At 48.8% G+C, this 21,820-nt stretch overlaps 5 protein-coding genes across 5 annotated transcripts; 3 read left to right on the forward strand and 2 right to left on the reverse strand.

Annotated features, from left to right (window-relative positions):
* Positions 1–3,160: 3,160 nt before the first annotated feature.
* On the forward strand, positions 3,161–7,789 carry DEU56DRAFT_914543 (uncharacterized protein; the record flags this gene model as incomplete). Its single annotated transcript, XM_041357628.1, has 12 exons — positions 3,161–3,319; positions 3,372–3,566; positions 3,625–3,873; positions 3,908–4,060; positions 4,110–4,849; positions 5,278–5,288; positions 5,340–5,658; positions 5,706–5,834; positions 5,889–6,004; positions 6,059–6,229; positions 6,288–6,901; positions 6,956–7,789. The coding sequence occupies 12 exons, from the start codon at positions 3,161–3,163 to the stop codon at positions 7,787–7,789; spliced, it is 3,690 nt and encodes a 1,229-aa protein (XP_041206468.1).
* A 1,087-nt stretch (positions 7,790–8,876) lies between these two features.
* Positions 8,877–11,637, forward strand: DEU56DRAFT_954040 (uncharacterized protein; the record flags this gene model as incomplete). Its single annotated transcript, XM_041359200.1, has 4 exons — positions 8,877–9,032; positions 9,108–10,619; positions 10,671–11,126; positions 11,183–11,637. The coding sequence occupies 4 exons, from the start codon at positions 8,877–8,879 to the stop codon at positions 11,495–11,497; spliced, it is 2,439 nt and encodes an 812-aa protein (XP_041206469.1). The 3' UTR covers positions 11,498–11,637.
* Positions 11,638–13,685: 2,048 nt separating this feature from the next.
* Positions 13,686–17,583, forward strand: DEU56DRAFT_814351 (CAS/CSE protein). Its single transcript, XM_041353729.1, has 15 exons — positions 13,686–13,963; positions 14,020–14,190; positions 14,243–14,623; positions 14,673–14,735; positions 14,785–14,901; positions 14,963–15,376; positions 15,430–15,576; positions 15,631–15,764; positions 15,812–15,927; positions 15,976–16,132; positions 16,182–16,273; positions 16,325–16,628; positions 16,688–16,867; positions 16,931–17,074; positions 17,124–17,583. The coding sequence occupies exons 1-15, from the start codon at positions 13,760–13,762 to the stop codon at positions 17,446–17,448; spliced, it is 2,949 nt and encodes a 982-aa protein (XP_041206470.1). The 5' UTR covers positions 13,686–13,759; the 3' UTR covers positions 17,449–17,583.
* Positions 17,584–18,237: 654 nt separating this feature from the next.
* DEU56DRAFT_458361 (uncharacterized protein) lies at positions 18,238–20,388 on the reverse strand. The gene is made up of 21 exons (XM_041346327.1): positions 20,134–20,388; positions 20,068–20,086; positions 19,935–20,013; positions 19,869–19,882; positions 19,724–19,822; positions 19,666–19,675; positions 19,597–19,614; positions 19,520–19,545; positions 19,442–19,467; positions 19,358–19,392; positions 19,276–19,300; positions 19,211–19,222; positions 19,140–19,155; positions 19,048–19,087; positions 18,893–18,993; positions 18,784–18,843; positions 18,706–18,733; positions 18,598–18,655; positions 18,521–18,545; positions 18,427–18,472; positions 18,238–18,376 (listed from the first exon to the last, which is right to left on the reverse strand). The coding sequence occupies exons 1-21, from the start codon at positions 20,171–20,173 to the stop codon at positions 18,332–18,334; spliced, it is 822 nt and encodes a 273-aa protein (XP_041206471.1). The 5' UTR covers positions 20,174–20,388; the 3' UTR covers positions 18,238–18,331.
* Positions 20,389–21,293: 905 nt separating this feature from the next.
* Positions 21,294–21,755, reverse strand: DEU56DRAFT_814373 (uncharacterized protein). The gene is made up of 2 exons (XM_041353730.1): positions 21,485–21,755; positions 21,294–21,425 (listed from the first exon to the last, which is right to left on the reverse strand). Exon 1 carries the CDS (start codon positions 21,746–21,748, stop codon positions 21,521–21,523), a length of 228 nt encoding a protein of 75 aa, XP_041206472.1. The 5' UTR covers positions 21,749–21,755; the 3' UTR covers positions 21,294–21,425; positions 21,485–21,520.
* Positions 21,756–21,820: the final 65 nt, after the last annotated feature.

A 21,820-nucleotide genomic window follows, 5' to 3' on the forward strand; every position in this document is an offset into this window, starting at 1 on the left:
CAAATCCGCTCGCACTATGGCAACATGATGAATGACAGACCCCCCAACCATCAAATCAACACTTACGGGGATTAACTACAGCATAGGCTATTATGACCGCAGCCCTGGTAAGTTCAATCTCGGCAATGGCATTCGCCTTGACATCACTACCAGTACTGGACAGACGTATGTCCTGCCACTTGGCCCACAATCTAGTCCTTAAGTTCCAGCTGTCAAGTTTTTCTGGACAGTGACGTGAGATTCCCTTACCTGGCTCTTTGCAGCAAATTGTCATTGATTTTGTCACCTATCAGCAACTCATACGGCGATGAATCACACAGTAGGTCATCTATAAGCCTACAGAGGCTCTTGGACAGAATTGTCCACAGCAGGATCCGCCATTTTTGGGTGGTTGGAGTTTGGAAAAATCAGACGAAACAACAGAATGGTAAAATTTTCAACCGCAGGCGGTCTAGAGTCTAGACTATAAATGGTTTTAATTTACAATGTTGGAAGATCCAAATCGGGATAACTTCTAATTTGGATGGCGTCGTAATATAAGATTTGCAAAGACATACCATCCAAGCAGAGGCCTGTATTGTGAAAGAAACAGATGAGAAACAGCAGTCCCAACTTAAGTTACCTTACATCCTTCAAATTCAAGCTCAAGAAATGGCAGTCCAGACATAAAAGCTGGGAGAACCTTTAAATTTGAGCCTTATGCTAACGGCAAGTAATAAACTGGTCTGCCAGTGTTGAATATTGTGTCTTAGGCGCGATATAGCACAGTCGTGCAGGTAAATCCTTGTATCTGAGCTTTCCACCTGGGCTCAGGAAAAGAGCAATCACACTCGAATATGAGGCTTTTGGTAAGGCCCACATATCCGAGCTTTGAGACGCGATTGCTCTTTTCCTCAGCTCAGGCGGAATACCTGAGATACTGGCTGCATGCTACGGGCCTTACCAAAGATGTGATTGCTCTTTTCCTCAGCTCAGGTGGAATACCTGAGATACTGACTGCATGCTATGAGCCTTACCAAGAGCCTTGTATTCAAGTGTATCTACAGTAGAGACAAAATCTCAGGCATGAGCAATCGTGTTTCAAAGCTTGGATATGAGGATTTGTTCTTTTCCTCAGTTCAAGTGAAATACCTTACCTGAGATACCAACTCATATAGACGCAGTTCTCTTTTCCTCAGCCCAGGTGGAATACCTGAGATACCGGCTGCATGCTACAGGCCTATGCTGAGGAAAAGAGCAATCGTGTCTCAAAGCTTGGATATGAGGATTTGCTCTTTTCCTCAGTTCAGGTGGAATACCTGAGATACCGACTCATAGACACGATGAAGAAAAGAGCAATCGCGTCTCAAAGCTTGGATGAGGATTTGCTCTTTTTCCTCAGCTCAGGCGGAATACCTGAGATACCAACTCACATAGATGCAATTGCTCGTTTCCTCAGCCCAGGTGGAATGCCTGAGATACCAGCTGCATGCTAAGGGCCTTACCAAAAGCCTCATCCCTTACTCTGATTGTCTTCTAACCGAATCTAGCAGCAGCCGCATCTATTCCGCCACATTCAAGACCAAAGACAAGCACACTGAGGGTACTCTCAAGCACCCCCTAGTTCAACAATATGCTGCTGCGAAAATTGGCAACATTCTAACTGCAGTATTTAAAAGTCACGTGACTTTTTCACACAGACGGAGCAGGGTGGTGTCTCTATTTGGTTACAAATCGCAACTAAGTTATATTGGCGGTACATCTTTCTGTCTAATTGAAGAAAAAAAACAAAGGTGTGACAAAGCCAATACAAGGCTACCGCAGAGGGGCCCTCTCTGCGGCAGTCTAGTACTGCGTAATACAGTAATAAAAAGTAGAGCGAGAAAAATATAGCTAACTAAATAACATAATCTGTGAACCGCGCTGGCAATCAGTATCTGCGAAGCGAATATCAAAAAGGTTACCTTTGAATGTCTGAACAAGCCAAAAGAAACATATCTGTAAGCTGCCATCAGCATTTGGTCAGAGGTAACGATACAAGTTACCTTATGGTGGAGCGGTTGTCATCCCTCCAGAGAAAATACAACACAAGGATGGCAGGAGGAGGCGCACCAATGTGGACACTTAAACCTCCCAAGCGCAATGGTGGTTGAAGGAGGGGCGCACCAATGTGGACACTGAATCCTCCCCAAGCCAAGCCCCCAGTACTCAATGATAAAAGAAGGGAGGAGAAGTGCACCAATGCACACATACATCTCCTCCCAAAGCCAAGCCCCCAGTACTCAATGGTGAAGCAAGGGAGGAGAAGTGCGCCAATGCACACATACATCTCCTCCCACTCCCAAAGCCAAGCCCCCAGTACTCAATGGTGAAGCAAGGGAGGAGAAGTGCGCCAATGCGCACATACATCTCCTCCCAAAGCCAAGCCCCCAGTACTCAATGGTGAAGCAAGGGAGGAGAAGTGCGCCAATGCGCACATACATCTCCTCCCAAAGCCAAGCCCCCAGTACTCAATGGTGAAGCAAGGGAGGAGAAGTGCGCCAATGCACACATACATCTCCTCCCACTCCCAAAGCCAAGCCCCCAGTACTCAAAGCTCAATGATGAAGAAGGCGTTCAGTAAAGAGATGGCTGAAAGAAAGACATACCTTAGATCTATAGGCGCCTCAATAGTATACCAAAATAACTAGAAAGAAGGTGTTTAGTGGAGAGACGGTTCAAAAAAGACAGACCTTATATCTGGAGGCACCCCAATAGTGTCCTAAATTGTCTAGAAAGAAGGCGTTCAGTGAAGAGACGGTTGAGAAGAGACTTACCTTAGGTATCCGCAAATCAACCTATGCAACCAAATTAGAAATAGAATTAGAATTGAAAGACGCATACTGTGCAGTAGGGAATGAGTGCTCAGTGAGTTGTTAGCCACTTACACAGCTGCAGTCTGTGTAAGTGGCTAACAGGGTGAGCGGACAGAAGAGATGTGGTTTGAGTGGACAGAAGAGATGTGGTTTGAAATTGAACCGTGTGAAAGTGTTGCGCTGGACTTTATGTTCAACATATTTGATGTTGTTTGTTGCGGCAAATGCCGGCCCAACCACAACACGATCACATGACTGGTTGGTTTGAAAATTCGCAAAGTCCTTTTTGCTCTACCATTGGTAGTACCATTTCTTTTCCTTATCCAATGCCGCCTAAAAAGAGCAACACGGCCAAGAAGTCTTGTGGAGGTTCTGCCCGGAAACTTTTGGCACCTGCCGGCTCTCCTCCGGCGCCCGCAGGATCAAAATCGTCCACGCCATCCTTAGAGCCAGAGGACGCTAGGATTCCGGAAGAACACAGTATAGTAAGTTTTTTTTTGCTTCTTTCTAGTGTTCTGTTGACTGACTGGAGGTCAGTGGTGTTTGATCTGTCTCGATGGCGCGGAAGGTGACGTTGTACTCTTTGAATGCAACGCCTGCCCCCGCGTCATGTGCAGCAAATGCATTGAGGTGCCCAAGGCGCACGTCGATGCCGTCCAACATCCGGACGTTAAATTTTTATGTCTTTCTTGTCACTCATTGCGGACGGTTAAGGAGCCCGCGCCATATTTTGTGAGTCTTCTTTTTCTTATTCAAATGTTCTATTGATTGACTACTTAACTTTGTTCAGGGCTTCTACCGTAACGTTTTGCCAGAGGAAGGAGGAACGCCTCTACTCCCAGGCTTCCTACAGCTCAACGGCAAGTATGAGCTGGCGTCCAACTCCATCTTGGCAGCCACACCCCTCGCCATCGTCCATTTTTCCCTTGGCGGCAAGGACGCAATCTCCACACCCGTTCCACTCCTCTCGCATTACCTCGACAAGTACTACCCCAGCGGTGGGTTTCTGTACGTCGAGATCTCGTTTCGACATCGTTTCGTATATGAAGATCGACAAGTACACCCGCGACCAGGTCGAAACGGTTGCTAAGCTCGTCCGTCACCTTGGCTCAACTGGTCGGGTCTTTGCGTTTCTCTCCAACCATTCGGAAGAAGACAGCGGTTGGCTCTTTGCAGGGAAGGAGGGTCAAGGTGATGGAGAGTATGTTGCGATGCAAGTTCAGCATGTAAGTTTTAAAATTTGACGCGTCAATATTATTAATTAATCTATTCTAGGTTCTCTCTACAGTGTTGAAGCCCTACGCCAGGATCCTCAAGTCCGCACACTTCGTCTTCCTGGTCTGCGGTTCTGTGGTGGCACACGAGACGCCCTACACTCAGCTCAAGGAGTCCGTTCTTCAATTCAACTTCGCATCTGCAATTATCTTTCCCGCAGCTCGCTTTCAACCCCTTGTCACCACTAATTTCTTGGTCGCCATGGCGGAACTTGTTGCGATTGAGCAACTCAACATCCGCACCGTATTTCCGACCCTCCTTAGTATGTCAGGCGGTCTCGGTCAACACACCAGCGTCATCCTGATGACTCCTGTCAACATTGATGGTTGCTGCAAGCTGGAACTCACTACATTCGCGCACGCTCACACTCAGACTTCGCCTTGGGGCATTCCTATTCCTGCGCAATGCCCCCAATGTGGCTCTACCAAGAGCTGGGCTGAGAGGGTTGCTGTGACAGTTTCTGATGAGAATCACGACGCGCACGCCTCACACCAAGTCTCTGTTTGCCAGTACATCTACACATGCAAGTACACCAACTGTGGTAGCACGCAAAAGTTGCCATGCTACAAGTTTTCTGTCACCAAGCCTCCTGGGTCCATCATCAACAGTGCCAGGACCAAGAACTGCGCTTGGTTCAAGTCGCCTTCTACTCATTTTGTATCTCAGTCTTTACCTGACTCTACCCAAGGCAAGCGCAAGAATGAGACAGCGCCTCCTGGGACTGCAAAGAAGGCGCGCAGGTGAATTATGTATTTACTTGACACTGTATGTACATAATTTGAATTGATTGAGGTATCACTTTGTCACACGTGTGATTTGGTAATGACACGTCTTGGTTTGCATGCACGTGATCGCGTCTCCTTCAAAACTTCAACTCTTCGGCCTGGTCTAAGGTTACGCGACGCATACTCACCCTTACCAAAAGCTCCTGACTTACGTTTTCTTGTCATCAATGGCTGAATGGTATGCTTCTTGGGAGGGAGTACTGACTCTCCACAAAGATCAGTTTGTAAATGAGAAGAATTCCCGTCAGAATCTCCTAAGACAGATCCGCAATGAAATTGTCGCAATTCATCGCACAAGACAGGATTCCGAGGATTTACCAAAGGGATTGAAAAAGGTACTGTTTTGTTGAGTATATAATGATACTGATATAATTATTATATAGGCTATCAGGAGGTACTACCTCCAGTTCTTAACTGCACGCTGATGATCGACATGCTGAGCAAGAGGTCTTGGGTGATGAGCCGGAGGAAGAACCATCTGGCGTGTCCCCTGAGGACAGAGAATTGGCGGCTCGTCCTAAGGACGCAGGGTTCTACAAGAAGGAGCTTAATGCTTGGGACGTCGCGCAGAAACTCTTCAAGCAGGAGATGGACGACTATGATAAGGAGCAGCAACAGAAGAAAGGCGTGCAACATTCTATTAAGTATAGGACTGGACATGCGAGGGAGTGGTTCAACAACATGACTTCTGCACATCGGAAGGAGGTTGAGGAGGCGAGGGACAAATGGAATAGGGAAGGTGCCCCAGTAGAAGCACAGGCGATGTAAATTGCCTTTTTTTTTTCAATTTCTACTATAACAACATTGACAGGTATCGAAAGAAAAGCCTCAAAAAAGTTCTCGACGATTTTACAGAACAGATGCGGCGTTCTATGGGTTGCCGAGTCGTGATGTTAGTCAGTCACAAGAAAAATGCCGATCAGACATTAAGTGTCAAGATGTGAGTATTTATCCACTCTCCTCAGGGTAAAATAATAATTTTATTGTTATTCAGTCATGAGTCTCAGCCTGTCAATCACATGAAACCGTTTAGCCTGAGTTCTCGAGGAAGCAAAGAGTGGACATCCGAAGGGTTTGAAAAATATGCCGAGTGGTCGAAGGAAGAATTTTGTAAGCTCTGTATTTTTGGGGATTGGTTCAGACTGCTCAATGACCGTGTATCAGACCCCACCAATGATGATGATGACTCCTCCGATGAAGACAGTAAAGATGGAAAAGATGCGATACCTGAAGTCATCTTGGACGAGCACGGGTTTGCAAAGCTCCCTTCCCGTAAAGGAGTGAGCCTCAGGGGGCAACAAGAGTTGGTTCGGCAAATTTTTCATGCATCTTACAGTGAGTTGCCGATCACTTCATCTGTTGATTTTAACTTGACTCAACTTCCGTTTTTCAGAAGTCTTCACTGGTAGCAAAAAGCCAGTACCTTGGCTCTCGATTGCCGGCAACCTTTTGGTGTACCTGGATCCAGACTCCATCCCTGATGGTTTCGTCGTGCAAGATCCGTCTCATTTGAAGGCGCAGGAAATAAACCATCTTTGGGGCCATTGGGAAGACAGGAAGGCCTCGAAACAGAAACTGGTTATTTTTGTCGGGGCCGTGAGTTCCCACATGAACAAGTCCCTGCTCGTCAATGCTGTCTATGTAGGCGAGAAAAAATCAAAAAAGAAGTATGTACCGGTCGACACTGATGATGAAGAGGAGGCTTCAGTGGCGCCTACGTCCACGAAACGTACAAGACAGCTGGCCGAGGCTAAGGCTTCCTCCAAGCCCAAGGCCAGCACAAGGCCCACCAAGAATTCAAGACCGCAGACCCAGGACAGCTCCGAGGATAGCTCTGATGATAATCTCACTCCATCGACAGGGCTGGTTAAGCGACCATCAGTTGGTCAAGAAGTCGTGCGCACACCAGCCACTGTGCCAAAGAAGGATCGGATGTCATTCTTACGGTCTCTCAGCAGCCACGACGAATATCTACTTTTGATTTCACGTCTCGGTGACTTGAAAAAGGTACGTTTGCGATTAATACCTGGATTGGTGAAACTTGATACTCACTTGACACAGGAACGAAGCTCTGAGGCAATGGAATGGCCCGCTTGGGCGACATGGAGTTGGGACAGATCACACCTTCCGAATAGTGTGCACTCAGACGAGCGTGAGTTGAACAAGTTCTTGGAGATAGTCCTCTCTGCAAAGATCTCTGGCTTGGAATCAGCCATGAAGGTCAGCCTAGGTCTTGGGATGCTGCTAAGAGAATGCAAGCGAGTTATCGAATATGAGGAGGACGAAGCTACCCTGAACACCCCCTCTTACCTTGGCACCTCTATTTTGAGTATCAAGACCCACGACCTCGTCATAGAGGCAATCAATACAGCCAGAGGTGGGGTTATGCGGATGCTCAAGGCGAAGGAAGGACAACATGCTGCCATTGCTGAGGCTGCTGGTGGTGAAGAACACGGAGCTGATACTGCCATTCGGACGATTTCAACCAGGGAAGAGAAAGAGGATGAGGGGACGGAAATGGAGGCAGATGAGTTGACAAGGAAGGTTGACAAGGAGTCGCGGGAGGTGGAGGAAGAGAAGAAGAAAATGGTGATGCTGCAGGAGGACATGAGAAAGCTGGAGGAGAGAAAGCGAGAGCTGGAGGAGTACAACCAGAAGCTGTTGAAACTGGTGGAGATCGAAAAGGACAGTGGTGGTAAGGATGATATGGAAGATAAGGAACAGCGTGGTGAGGAGGAGGAGGAGGAGGAGGAGGACGTCGTCGTCGTCGTGCAGAAAGGGAAGAAAAGAGGAAAATCTGGGGGATCTGGAAGACCATCCAAAAAGGCTACCACTGACAATATTCGTCGATCCAGCAGACCCAGGCAACCCTCAAAAAAGGCCATGCAAAAGTGACCTAGCATAGCACATTGTATTCTTGCTGTTTTGACTCATAGATCTACTTGATATTACTAGGCAAAGCAATATACATGATGGGGTGGCCGGTATATAGTTTACAAGGCCAGCCAAGACTATATACCTGATTTTATAAGTGGGGCCGGCCAGTACCTACCCTACATGGCCGGCCAGTACCTTTGTACATGCTAGTACCTGCCCTATGGGCTCGGCCAGCAACTCCTGTACAGTCGTGTACAGGAGTGCTGGCCGGAGGCTAGTTCTTGGTAGCATTCGGCCGGCACTCCCATACACGCTTGTATAAGAGTGCTGGCCGGAAGCTGTTTCCTGGTTGAGCTGGCCAGTACCTGCCCTGTGCACTCGGCCGGCACTCTCATACACAATTGTATAAGAGTGCTGGCCGGAGGCTGTTTCTTGGCAGCTGGCCAGTACCTGCCTTGTGCACTCGGCCGGCACTTCTGTACACCATTGTAGAGGAGTGCTGGCCGGAGGCTGTTTCCTGGCAGTACCTGGCCGGCACTCCCATACACAGTTGTATAAGAGTGCTGGCCAGAGGCTGTTTCTTGGCAGCTGGCCAGTACCTGCCTTGTGCACTCGGCCGGCACTTCTGTACACCATTGTAGAGGAGTGCTGGCCGGAGGCTGTTTCCTGGCAGTACCTGGCCGGCACTCCCATACACAGTTGTATAAGAGTGCTGGCCGGAGGCTGTTTCTTGGCAGCTGGCCAGTACCTGCCCTGTGCACTCGGCCGGCACTCCTTTACACGATTGTATAAGAGTGCTGGCCTGAGGCTTCTTCCTGGCTGAGCTGGGCAGTAAATGCCCTGTGCGCTCGGCCGGTACTCCTGTACAGTCGTGTGTAGGAATGCTGGCCAGTACTTCTCCTACAAGGCTGGCCAGTCCTCGCCCTACACATTCCCTCAGTGCCTAAGCAGAGTTCAAGGTACACTGGCCGTGCCCACTTCTACGAATCGGCCAGCCACATATCTACCTGGCCAGGCCGGTGCAGGCTGGGTCATATTCTACAGCCTTTTGGCACATCCGGGGCACCACTTCTACATCCAATGTGACTGAAGGGTCTGTAGCAGAATGAACTGTCTCGTGGATGAGCTTCGCGGAGTAGATGACGATGGCGAGCTGTTCGTTGCAATGGATCTTGAGTGGCCAGTGGATCGAGAGACCGGAATCTATGGCAAGGTTTCACTCATATCGTTTGCTTATGAGAAAGCCGTCTACCTCATCCCAGTGAGTCCTTCGAAACTAGTTTATTTTCCGTGACCGATTCAAAGCCCAAAAAAACAGGTTGCTCAATACACACAGGATGATGGCTTTCTGAAGTTGCCCTCGTCACTCCTTGTCGTGCTTCGCTCGAAGCGCATCCGTAAAATTGGGGTGCAAGTGAAGGGAGACCTGACACGCTTATACAACGACTGTGGATTCTCGAGCTCTGATGGGCTGCCATTTTCAGGTGCACTCGAACTTGGTCCAATGGCGAAGGATCGAAACATAACAGATCATGCACGTGTCAGCCTTTCTGACCTAACGGGACTTGTCCTTCGACGATATCTCGCAAAGGATGAATCTATACGTGTCAGCACAAGGTGGGATGACCCCGAGTTGTCTCCTGAGCAAGAGACATATGCTGCTCTCGACGTCTATGCAGCCTGGGCCATTTACAAGGCATTTTCAACCATCCCTTCTATTGGCCCTGTTACCCCCTCGACACCTGCTGGTACACATGTTCAACTCATGTCTCGTGTCGGCGGCCTCGCTGTTGCATATGGCTACATTTCTCGCCACCAGCCAAAACAATTTGACGGGGTGAATGTGACAAAGACTCGAGCTGTTGTAACCATCACATCGATCATGGTTCCTGCCTATCTTGTACGAGCCGAGCTCCTGAGCAGCCATCAAGAAACCTCACTGTCTACTCTTGGCACACAACTGCCCTTTTCGATGTTATGTTGTCGGAGAGACTTACGCACATGTGCAGCACACGACCAGACTCTGGATATGCACCAGCCACCTCCACCTCGACGTCAAGACATCGAAACACCCTATCATATGTCAGAGCTCGACACGACTCAGGCAGTTGACTTGGGTGAACCATCACTGATGGCAGAGGACGGGCTAGACACATCCTCATTGGAACAGGCCACAAGTGATGCCGAGAAAGATGCACATGGCCTTCGTCAGGCTGAATCACTTGCGGCACTCGTCTCTTGTGCCATGTCGATAGAGATCTCTGAAATCCGTTCCCGTGTTATTGGTGACATCTGGCATTTGATGGATCAGTTCAAAATTTCTCTCCACCATGGACTGCGGAGACCCTTTAGCCGTGCCCTCCGAGATGCCATTTTCCTGTTAGATCCTGAAGATCATGCTGCAGTCGAGAAGGTTCTAGAAACGAAGAACACATCTTTCAAACAAATGGTCCTCACACATTCAGACTGGGTGTGGCAGCGGGTGAAGCGGCTTGTTCCTCCACCAGAGACATTGGCTCCTCGTGTTGCCGAGGTTCTGCAAACCTATGGACCCTTGAAGGATGCTGTAACGGGGCAACCACTCTTCAACGACTCATCATGGGAAAAAGCTCGTGCTATAATCGAGAATATCAAGATGGGCTACTACTCGGATCCACCTGGCTACAGTTTCTATGCACTCGTCAGAACGGACAAGTATGGTCTCAATGTCTACAGGTGCTCACGTGGAACCAACAATGTTGAGGGCGGAATCCACCAAAACATCATCAGACGCTTTGGATCATTCAATGCATCTCCAAGGCTGACTGTGAACTTACTTCGCGATTATACCCTGACTCATAATCTCGAGGTAAGCATGTGTTATTTGTGGCTCACATCATGATCTCATACTACTACACAGGTGGGCAGTATGAACCGTACGGGGAGGCCCTACCTCGGTTCACATGATATATGGACTCGTAATCGGATTGCTCGCCTCGTGGACATCACGGCCGATGTGGTAGAACCGACATACCGTGATTCCGGGCTGGCCAACTGGCTCAACGGAGATGATTTCGAGCCAGCGAGAGAGTCCTTCGGTATCTTACCATTCACTCCAGCCACTCGTGCGAAGCTTGGGATGAGTCCTTACCAGGCTGAGTATGCCAAGGGTTGCAAGATAAAACACGACTATCTAGCAGGACAGCAACAGACACTTGTCGCTGTCCTACCTGTCCACACAGTCGAAGAAAAGGCCCTTTACCGGCTGCTTCTCAAGAACAACACGGGCCAGTTTTCGGGGAAAAGGCAACCCAACTGGATCACGCTTGCGCAGGAATGGCAGCGCCACGCAAATGGGACGAGTATATTTTACAAAGTAAGCAGAGTTCTGCCTCAGAATTTATTTTTCACTCACATGTCTTCTGCGCGCAGCTTCCAGAGCACCTAAAGTCTTACTTCAAGATCTGGAATGAGCATCAGAACGAGCAAAATTCAGTAGAGCAGAATAAGAGTGCTTACGACGAACTGCAAAAGCTCCTCGCTGTACCCGTTGGAATGCCCGAGATCACGCTGGCACAACGCGAGACTGTCGCTGACCAGATTCTTGGTAGTGCGCGGCCAGCGGCCAGTGACGAACTTTCTGACTGGCAGATTGGTGTCATACTGGGCCGTAGCAGCTCGCGGCAAACACTCTTGCAGTTGCAGTACGACAATCCTGCTCCCACAGGAACACGCGGACAGAAATGACCTGCGGAAGACTCGGAGTTGATGGGCAGGCCCATCCACGTGAAGCAGCGTGCACAGCGTACATGCAAACGGTGCTGCAAGGCTGATTGTCCAGGGAAGTTCAGGAGTCGGCCATGCAAGTACAAGCCAGTGAGTGTTGCATTCGATTCGAAAGACGGGAGCCTAAAATGATGTTCAGTCCAACGGCGACGGTCAACAGTCGCTAGACTCACTGCAGCGTGACACTCTGTGTGGTCCCGCACGGCAAAGCGCACCACAGCATCCTGACACTCCAGCAACAGGGCTGAGTGCACCATTCTCAGTTCAGAACGTAGCACGCACCGAAAATGTACCATACACATTTTTCTACCCCTCGGCAGCCTTCAACATGGGCGGAAACTCAGTTTTTACTGTTCCGCCTGCTCCACACCGCATGTCAGACGGCACAATTAGAACGAGCACAAGTGCCCAAGCATCCACAAGCAGGGTCGCAAACTCACCCTCGATTCACGCTGACACAATGACGGACCACGAAAACAGTCTTGCTGGAGGAGGATGACATGGCGGATGACGGTGTGAGGTGGGAAGTACAGCGGGAATCTTGTGAAAGCGGGTGGGAAGCTTGATGGGTTCAGGATTTGATGGATTTCGCGGAATCTTAGTGTTTACTGTTTAGGTTATCACATTCACATTCCCAATAATAAGTGATTTCATTTACCGTGTACGGCACATTTGACAAAGTGCCTCGAGCCACTCTATCGAAGCGTTGCAAGGTATGTCTTCCCCCTCCTTCCCTCCTCCTCAATTTTTTTTTATTTAATTTATTTAATTTTGCCACCCGCCACATATATAGTTCAAGTGCCGTTGGATTGGACTCCGATCTGAGTATACACCAAGTATTAAATAATGTTGCTGTCTATATGTAAAAAACGAAAAGGCCTACGTATACGTACTATTTCTTGTCCAGTGCGTTTAGATCCCTACTGGTCCTTTCGTCTGTCACCCCCAGTGAGAAACGGTCCTAGCCGTATCGACGGAAACCGACCGAAATATCGCGACAATATTTGCGTCGATTTGGGGAGACGGATGAGACTTATATGATATTTTCAACGACTCGCATCGAGCAAGATATTGCAGAATAGAGCGTGTTTGCGTAGCGTAGATTCTAGTATATTGTAGTAGCTCCCAATTGACCTTCTGTGTAAATGCACATCGACGCAAATCGAGTGAAAACGATTATATTGCAATAGAATTACAAATGCAATAACAGTGTACTCTATACACCAATCTGACATCCCCGCCCGCGCATCTGGATGATGTAGCCCAGCTTCTGGCACGTCCTAGTAACACATAATGTCCACATTCTGGGAGTCCTTGACTGAAACATATCGTTGTTAGATGTGCTCGCCAGGCAAGTAGACAGTACTTACCATAACAGCTACCGAATTCGTGGCCATGTTGAATCGGGACAATGATATTAAGCCAGAAATGTTTCTGATATGATGTAAAACAGTCCGAGAATGAACCTGACGATGCCAGACAACTCACGATGTCTGAAAATGCGCGCATATATATAGTCATGCGTCAGACGGTGCCGGGATGGTCAAGGTCGACAGCAAGGTTTTGCTGAGAGGAGGAGATGATGGAGGGGAAGAAGAAAGCTCAGGTGAGTTGAGTGGGGATGGAATGCCCCAATATATATATCATAATTGGCCCACTGTGTGTCGACGTCATTGCGCGCGCGAAGTAATGGTGCGTGCGCAGCTGATGCGTAAGAATGCTCAAACGTTCAGAACGTTCAAATATTGAGCAAAGTCAAGCCGCAGTTGAAAGAATTTCAACATGTTCAACCAATGTTCAACGGATTTTTACTCAATGGATCAACGGCACATTCCACTTTCCCGATTTGCGTAGCTCTCGCGATATTGTTGGCACATTTCTCATATTACCGTCGTTTGCCATAGATATGGCTAGGACCGTTTTTCACTGGGTGTCACCTTGCAACCGTTTGAACAAAGCAGCTCCAAAACATGTCAACGTCACTTGCGTGTTCTTGGTCGGTTTCCCCTCGCGCCGACTGTACTTTCCACCGACTTGGATTTATCCAAGGCGAGCCGCGCAGCGTCAAGCACTTGTAGTCTAATAAAGTTAGGGGTTTACCCGAAAGTGGTTCAGGTCAAAGGAAAGCCAAACAAAGAGCACGCGTCCAGTGAAAGAACATCGTACTCACTGAACTTCGCGAGAAGCTAATCAACTAGCGACATCGTCCGGGGTAAAGCAGAGATGTCCGATATCGCTTCTCTCCTTCAAGCCTCCCTCCAGCCTGCACATAGGAAACGAGCAGAACAGCAATTACGTTCACTTGCATCACAGCAGGGATTCTTGGCACACCTCCTTACGCTGATCCTCAACGGATCCTACGATCGCTCAACGCGCCTAGCAGGTGGAATATATCTCAAAAATGTTGCTAAACTACGATGGGAGGAGGTGGGTAATACCGCTTCTCTGATCATGCTCATTCATCTCATCTGTGGTTCAAAAAGGACGATGCGCCCCTCCCGGAAGCAGATAAAGCAGCCCTCCGCTCTCAGCTCGTCCCGGCCATGATTACATTGTCAGATCCTGCAGATAAAGCAATTCGTGCTCAAATTGCTGAGTCTGTCGCTCTGATAGCCGAACTTGACTTTCCTGTAAAATGGACTGATCTCATTGACGTGCGTTATCCTCGTTAAACCACAGGCTCATTGTCTAACGCTTTTACAACAGCAACTCGTCTTATCACTCTCCCAAACGGACTACAGTATCAATGTCGGTGTCCTGCAGACTGCTCACTCCATCTTCAACCAGTGGCGAGCCCAAGTCCGCTCGGACGAACTGTTCACGGAGATCAACTTCGTGTTATCGCGTTTCATCCAACCTTTCCTTGATCTTTTCAACCAGACTGCAACCATCCTGCTTTCCTCCCCTGCTCCGCCTAATCTTGCTATCGTTACACAAGCTCAGATCATTCTCATTGATATATTCTACGACTTTACGTGTCAAGATCTACCCCCGGGTATCGAAGATGCCCACGACGCCTTCTTCGCTCCACAAACTGGACGCTTTCAGCGTTTCATGTCATGGGATCCTCCAGAGCTTCGAGTCGATGTGAGCAACGTCTTTGCGGTCCATTGCTAATTACTGACCTGTCGTTTAGCCCGATGAAACACAGCCATCGCTTCCTGCTCAGTTGAAGACCAAGATTTTTGAGATCGGCGAGGTTTGTAACAGGTCGGAAACGAGCGAACAAATGCTGACTTATGTAACAGCTTTACATCAAGCTTTTCCCAGACCAACTATCACGCTCTCCTGCTGTTGAAGGGTTTGTACAGAGTGTATGGGAGCTCATCGGGTCGAACAAGCTTCCTGGCGTCGCGGACGACTCTGTATGTTTTCGGTTTTTCTTTGTTTCGCTATCTAGCAACCTGATTGGCGCCGGCTGAACAGCTTGTCTCTCAATCTCTGCGTTTTATATCCACCGCTATTCGGTCGGGTTACTACAAATCGCTATTCTCTTCGCGCGATACTATTGCCTCTCTCGTACAAGGCGTTGTCATCCCTAATATTGGACTACGCGACCATGAAATGGAGCAATTTGAAGATGAGCCACTTGAGTTCATTCGGCTTGACTTGGCTTTCGGAGGTAGTGCATCAGAAGTAGCAACTCGACGCCAGGCAGCCGCAGACGTGCTACAAGCGTTAGTCAGCTCGGGATACCAAAGTGAGGCCACGGAAATTGTGGGGACATGGATCACCTCCGGATTGCAGGAGTACAATTCGAACCCCGCGCAGAACTGGAAGGCGAAGGACAGTGCCATATACTTGCTCACTGCTGTGGCAACAGAGGCATCGACAACACAGGTGAGCCAGTTTTAGTTTTTGACATGAGCGCTACGATCTGACGCCAAGAAAAGCATGGTGTCACGTCGACGAATGCATTAGTAGATGTCGTGAAGTTCTTTTCCGAGCATGTGTACCAGGATCTGCAAGCATCGGGTGGCAGCATCCATGAAATCCTTTATGTTGATGCGATTCGATTCCTTTTGACTTTCAGGAACCAGGTTTGTGTATTCTGATACGAGCTAACGCATCAGCGCTGCTCACACTTCGTCCAGCTGACGAGAGATCAACTTCTGTCGGTCCTCCCCCTGTTGGCTCGGCACTTGAATGCGGACCACTATGTCACGTATACGTATGCTGCGATAACAATCGAACGTATACTCTTCATCAAAAAGGGGAAGCAATTGTTGTGCGTCCGTATTCGTGTGCCGGAAACCTTGCGCTCACGCTTTGCAGGTTCTCACAAGCCGATATTCACGACCTCGCTGCTGACTTGCTCAATACACTCCTGAACAAGATAGAAGCTGCCGGCCCTCCTGAAAAGGTTGCCGAAAATGACCACCTCATGAAATGTAAGTCGATCATATACCCTGCTGGCGAGTGCTGACTCCCGTGTGCAGGCGCGATGCGCATAATCGTCACCGCACGTCAAACTCTTACTCCTGTCTATCAACAAGTCCTGCAACGACTGGTCAACATCCTTGGCGTCATTGCCAAGAACCCAAGCAATCCCAATTTCGACCAGTACATATTTGAAAGCATATCAGCGCTATTGAGGTACGCCTTCGCTTTAGACTGGGAATCTTGGCCGACACTCTCTTTGTAGGTTTGTTGTGAGCGGTACACCTTCCACTCTACCTACATTCGAGCAGGCGCTCTTCGGCCCTTTCACGTTCATTCTTCAGCAGGACATAGACCGTAAGGAGCTATACTATAACTTGACCCCTCATTATTGATTTCATCTTTAAGAGTATATCCCTTACGTCTTCCAAATTCTCGCTCAGATGCTAGAAGCGCATACCACCGGCGTGCCATCCGAATATCGCTCCCTCCTCCCATTCCTCCTCACGCCCACATGCTGGCAACAAAAGGGCAGCATCCCTGGTCTTGTGAAGCTCCTTAAAGCATTCCTCGCCCGCGACGCTGCCGAGATGGTCAAGACGGGACAGATCACAGCTGTGCTGGCCGTTGTCCAGCAGCGCCTAATACCCTCCAAAATCAACGATGGCTGGGGCTTTGAACTTCTGCAGGGTGTTGTGCAATATGTGCCTCCGTGAGTCTGTCGTGCTTTTTGCTATGGTGAAATGGGGATTGACAGCGCTGGCTGGTTAGAGCGCAGCTAAAACAGTACTTCAAGGCACTCGTCATGACATTGCTCACAAGGATGCAGACGAGCAAAACGGATAAATATGTTTATCTCTTTTCGCACTTCCTCCTCTTCACAATGGCCATCAATGTTGACGGGCTTGGGCCGGACTATGTTATATCCGCTATCGAGGAGATTCAGCCACAGTGAGGCGCATCTAGCTCTTAATCTCTGTTGCATCGCTCATCTTTATCTATCTCATTTTACAGGCTTTGGTCACAGATTCTTCTCAACTTCATCGTCCCGCAGGTGCCGAAGATGCCGCACAAAGATAGGAAAGTCGCAGCCGTCGGTCTCATCCGCATGCTCACGCAGAGCACGATCATGCTTACGCCTCCGAGCGCGCAGAGCTGGTGAGTCGCGCCCCCCTCCCCTTCACACTATAATTCACGGTTTTCACAGGCCCCAAGCATTCGTCTCCGTCATCAAGCTCTTCAGCGAGCCACAGTATCTCGCCAAATCTAAAGACGAAGAACAGAGTACTGGCATAACGGAGATTGACTTCGAGGAGCAGACTGCGGGGTACCAGGCTGCGTATTCGCGTCTCGCTGCGGCAGACGGCGCGCCTGTGGATCCCGTGGCGTATGTGCGCAACCCGCAGGACTTTTTGGGGCAGGCGCTGGTGAAGGCGGACCCGCGCGTGAAAGGATTGCTGGCTGCGGGTGATGCGAAAGTGGTGCAACCGTTTTTGCAGGCGCTTGCGGCGTCGGGATACGCGATTCAGTAGATTGGCTGCCGTGTATTTGGGGTATCATTTGCATGCAGGACGACACAGTACTGTATACTCGCTCCGTCGGATGTGCATGCATGATGTAGGTGTATAGCTAGTCAATATCATCAATATCATATCAATTTGACTGGTGCTGTTGCGTGGAGGTTTTTAAAAGGTGTGCATGCGTACGACAACCTCCATGAGCCTTGGAAATGCATTGGGTTGCTGCATATGACGTGACGCGACTGCCACCGATCGCGACTCACCTAATAATTACCGTAGTACACAGCCAACTCACTCATGGGATACTCATGTCGATCAGGCGGTCTAACCATACTACACAAAATCCATCTATACCAAATATGTACTGTATACGTGCATGCGGACGGGTCAGTACTGTCTAGCTAGTGCTAGTAACAAGAGGACACGGAATTTGAAGGCAATATTTTGCCTGCATAGTATCAGCAGTGCCGCACGCGATGAAGTCAACCACTCGATCAAGACAAGAAGGGAACAGTGGGGTAAGCAAGCCTGCTTCGAGGAGTCCTCCCGCCCCGGGCCTTGGCGCGTACTCCAGCAAGCACTCAATCTCCCTCAATTTTTGTTATGATTCCTGCAGCACGCTTTCCGCAATGAAACGGGGTCGCCGTGCAGGCACACGTACTCGTTCGCGTTCAAATCCGCAAATGCCAGCCAACATCGGATATTGATTTCAGTTCAACGACGAGTCTGGTCTGTCTATCGTGTGATCGGGTGCGGTAATATACAGTGCAGTGTTTGTGTCCTACAAGAGGGTTCGGTTCGGGGTTGTATGTGGGGGGTGGCATCACAGTACACTATAGCTAGCTTCAAAACATGTCCGGCGGGGCGTGGCGCGCGGGAGGTATGAGGGCCTGCATCATGCCAGTTCTGAAGCGATGGTGTAGATGCTGGGACAGGCGTACTGCGATGGCGGTCAGGTACGGCCAAGAAGATGAGAACAGGATCGCCTACGTCGTCATTATCGACCAGTTCCCGTAGCTCAAGACGAGAGTTTAGACTTGTAGGGGTGAGGTTTTGGCTTGTTGAGGTGGGGAAATGGACTTACACACTGAGGAAACTATTCAGATAACCTGTAATACAAGTGGATAAGATGATGACCAAAGATGAAGCGGGGGGGCGCACAGTGGCTCATGAGGATGTATGGTACAAGAAAGGCGCCGTTGTGGGGGCATACGAGAAACTGAGGGGAGGGTTTGTGAGTGGGATCATCTCTTCCGACGAGATGCGCACCAGAATGAGAAAGAGTGTGACGTCTATACTAGAATGACAAGTTAGTCGTAAACAAGGCTGCGCGGGGGACAAACTCACCTAGTTATCAAGCCCACATTGACAACAAGCACGCTCAATCTGGTGATGAGACCACCAAGTCTTGACGAAAATGAGTCCATTGGACTGAAAAATGATAGACGGAACATACCTTCCTATCCCGGTTCGGGACTTGTGGAACAAGTACACTTGCGTAGCGGCAATAAGGACGTCACATGCCATCGAAGATAAGTAAAAACTAGAAGCAGGCAGCTGAGGGTCGTGTAAGGTTTGGAAGTTAGCTGATAGATGTGGAGGTGAGCTTACGTTGCTAACGTGAGTGCTATCCCACAGGGGATTGCGGACACTTTGGGATATGTGAGGGTCGATTCGTTAGATGTTGGACTAAGCAAGCTCACGTTTTGACAACCATTGCTGCGGTAGGTTTGAATAAGAGATGATATGTAGTAGATCGAGAATTTGAGCCTACCTACACCAGATCCTGTGTGTAAGTTAAGAATCAGCCATGTCGCAGTGACAGCAAATTATTTTTACCTAGCGCAGCCAATGCCAAAAGGACCTGCGGCGCGGGCACTATGTGTAAACGGGGACACAAACGCAGACTTCCTAGACTTACTATGAAAAATGTGACTAGAATGTTTCCAAAACTGACTAGAGAGATTTCAGTGTGTATTCCCAAGATTGTTAGCGTGAAGCTCACGTCGCCATATACGATGAGCATATGTCCTGGAATAGGGAATGAATGCTTATCGCGGTATAAATCCAATAAAAGACATACAATTGGACCATAAATGCTATTATTGACTGTGATAGGGTGAGGATGCTTCTGACTGAAAGGGACGATGAAGAACGTACAGTAATGCCCATAGATGCCTGTAATGAGTAGTTACGACACTGTAATATGATGAAATACAAGAAGCGCACCTCAAATGCTCTAGTCAAAAATAAGTATGAGTAGAATGGCGTGTGGAAAATGACATACTTGGATACATGGGAAGTCATTTTGATATCACCTTGCCACAGTATGGTGTAGTGATATATTGATGCGGCGACAAGGGCGAGCTGGGCGGTGTCCAACACCCTAGGAAATGTGAGTTACGGTGGAAAAAGAGTTTGGAGCGACAGACCAGAGAAAGGCTACCTGGAAAAGACGATTGAGATTTAGAATTGGGGATGGAGTAGATGATAATCACCAAGGCCTTCATAGACCGTCTGTCTTTTGGAAAAGTTCTGAAATAACACCAGGTCTGGGCGAGAGTAAAGCCATAGAACCTGGTTAAAAAAGAGATTGACAAGGGATGTGAGGATGGAGTGTGATAGGCTCACATGCTAGAGAGGATGACACCTGATAGCGAGAGTTAGTAGGATGATGGATAGAAAAGTGATACTGACCGATGAAATGTGAAGCTAGGACGGAGAGAGTATCGATCATGGTATCGAATGTGAGGAGGGTGAAGGGATGGGTCGGATGAAGGGGGACATTCTGATATGTTGAGGATCGACTAGGATGGATATACGTGCCGTGGTCTACGGAGCGCTTCGACGAAGGACATGAAGGACTAGAGAAGCTAAATTACATGGAAGAGGCATTCCGACATCCGCCAAAAAAAAGGACTACTAATAGTATTAGTATCAGGACCCATCAAGCCAGATTCAGTTTAATATTAATTAATTGGCTCGCATCGACGACATAATCAACCTTGTCCTAGTCTCCAAAGTCCCATGTACGCTTCCGAGGAGATCTGGAGGGGAAGGACAAGTCTGATTGAAGAACTTGGAGTTCACAACAGGCGTCTGATCGAGTTACTATGTTGCTGTAACCGACAACTTACTTCGCCTCGTTACGATTCTTCCTCGACTCCTCGGTACAATCCATCCGTAATTAACCCATCCTTGTCCGACGCTTGCCTACGACTGAAAATAGCGTGGCCAGTTCATGGATCGTGGGTGGTTCTAACCAGAATATCACTCTCTTATATATTCAAGGGAACACCCTTGACTGCCAGTCTTACATTCGAGATCCCCCCTGGTTCCTGTGCCACTTCCTGTGGGATCCATGTGCTCTTTTCATATCACCTACGATGCATGTCGTCAGTTGATATCAGGATCTCGTTTAAATTTACAATACCATGTGTTGCCACGATGGAATAAGGCCTCTGATTTGGAGGAGACGGGCTTGGCACAGGTACTGGAGGCATTGGACAAGTGCGCACAGCAAAAGTGATCCTTGCGCTGAAGCATTCCTTGGTCAGGGTGACTGACGTGGAACAGCGCGCAAGGGACACGGACCGCAAGCATCAGGGCGTTAAGACCACTCGAGCCATCTTATGAGCTTCCCTTGCCCTGAATTAAGTATATCACCCCTCAGCGCGACTTCCCATGCCCAGAATGATTCACGTGTTCTGATTGTTCCTTCATTCCATCGCACCTCCGGCAAGCTTTTTGCTTTTTTATGCGATTGGCTATCTGATTTGCAGGCAAACGTGCATTCGCTTTCTTGTCTCCTCTAGAACTAGAATTTCCGAATATAATACGCACTCGCGCCTGTGTTCCTCAGACTAAGTACTCGAACCCTAGAGTTCCCGAGTCGGAGACAACAGTTTGATTTATACACCCCGCTGCACAGGACGAGCCAGTGGACTTCACCCCAAAGTTGAAAAAACACATGACTTGCCATCTTTGTTCTGCGAGGCACTGACCCTTTAAAGTTCCTCGAAAGAAGACGGCCGTTCAAATAACGCACCCCTGATCATGGTTTAGGATACTATTAATCCCCTTTTCAGAGTCCTTTCGTCAGTCGAAGACAATGAAGCTGGGCGCCACAAGGTCTAACGACATATACCTTGCGCGCTGTTGATATTCGGTCGCATAACAGGGCATTCTCTGCGCAGATAGGCCTCGCAAGATCATCTGACATGTAAGCCGAAGAATCAGGCATCTCCCCTTTTCCCCCGGGAAGAAACAAGCCAACAAAGGAGCATCTGATACTCCTTGACAGTGTGATCATATTATTGACGATCTTCATCCTTTGTGCACCGGGCTTATCCAGGGCCCGCAGATTTAACGCTGTCGGGGACGG

Source organism: Suillus clintonianus (assembly GCF_016758775.1).
Source record: "Suillus clintonianus strain FC179 chromosome Unknown DEU56scaffold_56, whole genome shotgun sequence".
Taxonomy (NCBI): domain Eukaryota; kingdom Fungi; phylum Basidiomycota; class Agaricomycetes; order Boletales; family Suillaceae; genus Suillus; species Suillus clintonianus.

What these genes read in the sequence shown, in the direction of transcription:
- DEU56DRAFT_814351 (XM_041353729.1), top strand. Translation starts at nt 13,760, where the DNA reads ATGTCCGATATCGCTTCTCTCCTTCAAGCCTCCCTCCAGCCTGCACAT. An exon ending in CTGGCGTCGCGGACGACTCT is followed by an intron (nt 14,902 to 14,962) that starts GTATGTTTTCGG and finishes CCGGCTGAACAG; the next exon opens with CTTGTCTCTCAATCTCTGCG. An exon ending in TCTTCAGCAGGACATAGACC is followed by an intron (nt 16,274 to 16,324) that starts GTAAGGAGCTAT and finishes TTCATCTTTAAG; the next exon opens with AGTATATCCCTTACGTCTTC.
- DEU56DRAFT_458361 (XM_041346327.1), bottom strand. Translation starts at nt 20,173, where the DNA reads ATGATCGATACTCTCTCCGTCCTAGCTTCACATTTCATCG. An exon ending in TTCTAGTCACATTTTTCATA is followed by an intron (nt 19,301 to 19,357) that starts GTAAGTCTAGGA and finishes CCCGCGCCGCAG; the next exon opens with GTCCTTTTGGCATTGGCTGC. An exon ending in AACTGGTCGATAATGACGAC is followed by an intron (nt 18,377 to 18,426) that starts GTAGGCGATCCT and finishes CCGCCATCGCAG; the next exon opens with TACGCCTGTCCCAGCATCTA.
- DEU56DRAFT_814373 (XM_041353730.1), bottom strand. Translation starts at nt 21,748, where the DNA reads ATGATCACACTGTCAAGGAGTATCAGATGCTCCTTTGTTGGCTTGTTT.